Source organism: Sylvia atricapilla, chromosome 4 (assembly GCF_009819655.1).
Source record: "Sylvia atricapilla isolate bSylAtr1 chromosome 4, bSylAtr1.pri, whole genome shotgun sequence".
Classification (NCBI taxonomy): Eukaryota; Metazoa; Chordata; class Aves; order Passeriformes; family Sylviidae; genus Sylvia; species Sylvia atricapilla.
The window spans coordinates 31869279-31874843 of NC_089143.1; the positions used below are offsets into that span (position 1 = coordinate 31869279).

The 5565-nt window shown below is 51.5% G+C and overlaps 1 protein-coding gene across 1 annotated transcript in view; it reads right to left on the reverse strand.

Annotated features, from left to right (window-relative positions):
* The window catches only part of ZNF638 (zinc finger protein 638), a 16933-nt gene extending 13817 nt beyond the window's left edge, over positions 1-3116 (reverse strand). Inside the window, exon 1 of the mRNA XM_066316898.1 lies at positions 1225-3116. Within this exon, the coding sequence (XP_066172995.1) occupies positions 1225-2988 (1764 nt within the window). The 5' untranslated portion in view covers positions 2989-3116. The remainder of the gene's footprint in view (positions 1-1224) is intronic.
* Positions 3117-5565: the final 2449 nt, after the last annotated feature.

Genomic DNA, 5565 nt, shown 5'->3' on the forward strand with positions numbered 1-5565 from the left:
CAACTGGATTCACCGAACTGCAGAGCTGGAATTGAGAGGAATTCTTTGACCTCTGGAATTCCTGGATACACCAGGTGGAGATTTCTTCATCAAAGTGTTATTTTTGGGAGAAAAACTCCCAAATTCTTCAGTTTCTTCTGCACCAGGGCTGGTCCTGGTAGGTCTTCTGTGTCCCTGGGAGAACAAACACCAAATGCTTCCCAGAGGAAGCAAATCTGGGCTGGAGCTGAAGGACAGGGAGCAGATTTGGGAGGCTGCAGTGGGATCAGGACTCCCAGGAACACATCCCATCCCAGTCCCACCAGGACACGATCTCATCACCTTTAATTAACCCCAAAAACCTCAGCCAGAGCTGATTTGTCAGCATATATTTAGTGACGACATTTCCATCCTTAAACGAGTGAAGAATTTCCATTTAAATTAATTCCCTTTTCCAAATTTGCTTTTCCCCTTTATTAACACCTCCCCACTGCTATTTCCCTGTTTAATTTTACCTGTTTTTATTTAAAACCACCCTTCCCTTCCCATTTCCAGCTACTCACCTCCCTGGCCTTCAGGACTTCCTGGGAAAAAGGGTTTGGGAATTTCTGTTTGTTTTCCCCTACCAAAGCCATCCCCATTTTCAGTCAGATTTTTAATTCACAGCACAAACAGAGCCTCAAATCTGTAAGATTTTGCCAAATACAAAAATCCCTCCCTCGCAGCCTCCCCACACTTCACAATTTAAACACATTCAATAATTATTAACAAATTATTCCAGTTTTTTGTATCACATTCTCTCATATTTTTGACACATTAAACCTTGGGCTTTCCCAGGAAAACCCACAGCTTCCAAAACACTTTTTTTATCTCCCAATATCCACCATTTTTCTCCCCTTATTTTTTCCCCTCCAAAGCTGAAATTGTGATTTCCTTCAAGACTGAGAGCCCAGTGGGATGAATGCACGCATTTTTCCACCTCGCTCTGAGCCAGCCTCTGGAATATTCAGCGTTGTCACACACAGAGAACAGATTTGGAAGATGAAATTTCGGGTTCTAAATGGGCGCTTTTGTTTTCAGGCAGAGTTTGAGGAGGAGGAGGGAAAAGGGGGAATGAACACACTGACATCTCACCCACCCAAAGACATGATTTGAGTCCCTCACACACAATACTTCACTCCGCTGCCCGAGGTTTGTTTTGTTGTCGGAAATCCGCTGCAAAATTCAGAAATCAGAAATTTCAACGTGAAATAAAAATTGAAATAAATCAACACGTAAAGCAACTCTGCAATGCAACTGGGAGCAGAACACGCTGTTACAATCATTGCTAGCACCATTCCCAACACTCAAACCTGGCGACCCAAATCCATGGGAATTCCCAGGGAAAAACAACCAGTAGCAGGAAAAGGTGCCGAGAGTACACACGTTTTTAGGGAATAATCTGGGAAAGCCACTCACCTTCATATGAGTGCATTCAAGGTTACACAGAGAACACAAATGTGGGAATATTCGCGGTGACGTGGCATAGTAGTCGTTCATCATGGACGGGGTGGGCAGGCGTTTGCTCTTCTGCGAATCTGAGAACACGGGCAGCCAGGACGCCTTCACCACCCCAAACGGGGATTTGATGGGCTCCTCTGCCGACGACCTGTAGGGTTTGTGGTAGGGTTTGTGTCCTGTTGAGGTCCCACTGGAAGTGCTGGGTCCAGGATGGGTGCTGTGTCCGGGATGGGTGCCGTGTCCGGGATGGGTGCCGTGTCCGGGATGGGTGCCGTGTCCGGGATGGGTGCCGTGATGGGCGCCGTGTCCGGGATGGGCGCCAGGATGGGTGCTGTGACCAGGATGGGCGCCGTGTCCGGGATGGGTACCAGGATGGGTGCCGCTGGCGTCACGTTGCTTCTGCTCATGGTGGCTGATGGCGGCCAAGAGCCCCGCCGAGAAGGGCGGCGTGGTCAATGGTGGCGTGGTCAATGGTGGCAACACGTGCTGGGAAACGGGTGGCTGGACCAGTGGTGGCATCACCGGGGGCAGCAGCGGCTGCGGCAGCGGCGTGGGCAGCAGCGTCGGCAGCATGGGCGGCAACACGGGCGGCATGGGTGGCTGGGACACTGGTTTCACCACTGGCAGCACAGCGGGCGCGGCGCTGCACAGCACCGGCACTTTAGCTGGCGGCGCTGGTGGCGGCGGCTCAGTTGGGAAAAATGATGGAGCTGGTGAGGAATCACTAGGGAAGGCCGGCAGCTTGATGAGCTCTTCGGCCGGGAACACGGCGTTGCATGGCCCTACGGGGTTGGGCGGAGGGACGGTCACTGGCGGCACACTCTGCTCCCGCTGGAATTCCTCCCGGTTCTCGGAGCTCTCGGCATTGTAAACGCGCGACTCCAGTGGTTCCTCGGGGAGCACCTCAGCATTGTAGGTGCAGATCTCCAGCGGGTCCTCAGTGTAGCCATACTTGCTGGCGTGGCCGTAGTCGATCACTTTGCCCTTGACGACAGCAGAGGCGCTGCTGCTTTCGCCCGACAGCTCTTCGCCCCGGCTGGCAGCGTGCAGTGTGGGCACGGTGTGGCCCATCTTCCGGATGCGGATCTCCCGCAGGATCCTGGGCATGTTCTCGGGTGTCAGCTGATCGTCAGGGTAGCGGCTCAGCTCCTCCAGGTCTTCGTTGGACAATCCGAAACTCGCTAAAATGCTGGAGGCGCTTTCGGGCGTGTAGCGGTTCTGGGGGTTGGAATTCTGCTCCAAAACCGGGGCTGGGCCGGGCGGTTTGGGCCCGGCAGTGCTGGCGGGGCAGGGGCCGCCATCCCAGCGAGTTGCACGTGGATCTCCCTTCTGCTCCTGGTGCAGGTTGCTCTTCTCCTTGACCTTCCTGGGGTCGGCCCTGTGCAGCGTGACGCGGACGTTGATCCTCTGTGAACCTGTCCACTGCGCATCCTGCCCCGAGAATCTTTGGGGCGCTCCTTGGGGCGTGGCAGGGTGCAGCTTTCCTGGGCGGCCCCGGCGCACCTCCATCCCCGAAAGCTCCCGGGGCTTTGGCGCCCGATGGGTTGGGGTCCTCTGGGCCTTGGGGGTAAGGTTCCTCTGGGGCTAAACATTGCGTCTTTCAGCAATGGCTGGAGGACGCCAGCGTGGGGAGGCACCCGCACCGCCGCTGGCAGCCAAGTGCTGGAGAGCCAAGTGGGTCTGAATTTGGGCAGCTGAAAAGGAGGAGGGGGCCCAACACAAAGGGGCTGGCAGCCAAGGGTTCAGGTAAATTCACAAGTGGTGCGAAACTTTCCAAGAACAACACAAAGCTGCAAGTTAAAAGTACAAGGGAGTAGATGGAGGGTCATCTTTGGGGGGGGCATCAGCTCACAGCGGCTTCTAGGACGGGGAGAAAAGCAACGCAACCGCACAGCAGCAGATTTGCACCATGTTTAAAAGCATTCAAAAATTCACAAAAAAACCTGTTTTTGTTTTCACTGATTAAAATCTTAAAATATAAAGGAACAGTGATTAATTCATTAAACAGTTTGATTAACAAGCTTAATAACCCAATAAGCTGGAGCACCAGTGCTGGTGACACTGGCGACAGCATCGCTTAAACCCTGGCGTTTCACTTCCTTGTAACAACAGAGTTTGGGTTTAATCACAATTAATGATTTTAGGAGCAAAGCATAAAACCCCCCTGTCCGAAGGGTGATGAGGGATGAGTTGGCAGTGAAACCATTTAGGTGGAGAACTCCAACCAGTTCCAACTGGGTGGAGCTGAGCCGAGGTCAGCGCTGTTTCCAGGAGGACGCTCCCATGGGTGAAGAGCAAACCCTGTATGAATTCACAGGTGGGACAAGGCTGGAATTCTGTGGGTAGAAAACATCCAAAAAGATATCTCCAAAAGCTTAAATGGAAAGTGTTTGAAACAGAGATGAGTAAAATCTTACAGGAACAACAACAAAAAAACATCTCCATACAAAAAGCACCGTGGTCAAGGAAGCAGGGCTTGGTTTGGGTGAAATCACTGAGATTGGGGGCTGAGAGGTGGGAAAAGGAGGTACAATCCAGGGAGAGAAAAAATGAAACACCATAGAGTTCTTGAGAGAGAATCCCACAGGGGTTTGGGCTGGAAGGGACCTTAAAGCCCATCCTGTTCCACCTCCTGCCATTCCACACCTCCTGTCATCCCAGGGTGCTCCAAGCCCTGTCCAAGCAGGCCAGGGATGGAGCCTGAGACCAGTAAAATTCAAAGAGTGACAAAGTCCTTGTGCAGCTCCTCAGGAATTCTGGATTTAGGCGAGGACAAAAGCAGCAGCCACAACATCAGCGTGTTCCCAGCTCTTTCCCCATTCCCATTCCAAACGTGCCACTGCCGCAGCAGCAGCAGAAAAAATCCCAACCCTATGCCAACCCAAACCGTGAAAACTCCAAATCTGGGAATTCTTCGTTTCCCCCTTGTCCCACTGTTGTCTCCTGGAACTGGATTCTTCTTGCAGCCAGACATGAGAGGTTTTCCAGAAGTTTTCCTGGCCGTTCCCAAAGCTCCTGTTGGATTCCTGCAGCGCCAAGGTTCTCGTCTCACCAACATTTTGCTTTCCAAGCTGCATGGAAGTTGACATCCAGCTGGAAGTTTTCCATGAGCAAAAGTTCACACTGAGATCACAGCTCAAGGAATAACCTTACAGGGAATGACCAAACACAGGTGCAGAGAGGATTTCCAGCACAATTCCTGGAGTTTGTTCCCACCTGGGTGCAAGGGGGGTTTTTTTGAGGAATTATTTCAATTGAACCAAATACAAACTGCTCAGGCCCAGGGAAAACATGAATCCTATTAATCTTCTCCAAGTCAACAATAATCAGAGTCCCACCAGACAGCATTCCCAGAATTCCCAATATTCCTTCTCCCTCTATAAATTAAATCACATTTCAACTCCATGTGAAGCTGAATTTGTTCCAGAGGGTTTCCAAATAAATGTGAGCCAACATTCCCTGAGCCACCTCCTGCCTTTCTGTTTCCGTTTTCTCTGGAATTCCCAGCACTGGAAGACAAAAATTCCATCCCTGTGGAAGCACTTTGAGAAGGAACACTGTCAAAGCCACTCAGCATCAGGACAACCACGAATGGATCAGCAGAGCAAATTTGAAACATCACCAACCTTAATTCCACGGATTAGGAATCTCGCAAAAAGAGGGGAAAAAAACAGAATTCCCACAGGATGAGTTTTTTACCTCTCCAGGTATTTCCAGGCACTGAATCTCACAGGGACACCCAGGAGCAGGATCAGGAGTAACAACTCACCTCTACAAAGCTCAGCTCCTCAGCCTGGCCAGGGATGGGATCCAGGCTGGGAAAGACGTGGAGCAACCTGGTTTATGGAAAATACCCCATCCACAGCAGAAGGTGGCATTGGATGGGATCTGAGGTCCCCTCCCACCTCAAACCAGTCTGGGATTTTTAGCAGGGCTGAGAATAAGGAGCTCCTGAGTGACCTTTCCAAAGGAAATGCTGGAAATGCTACTAAGGAAATGCCAAGATGGAGGAAACAATGGTCTGGAGATATCAGGGAGATCCTCACCTTGCTCCTGCAGGCAGCTCTGTGTGGGAAGTGTTGGAGC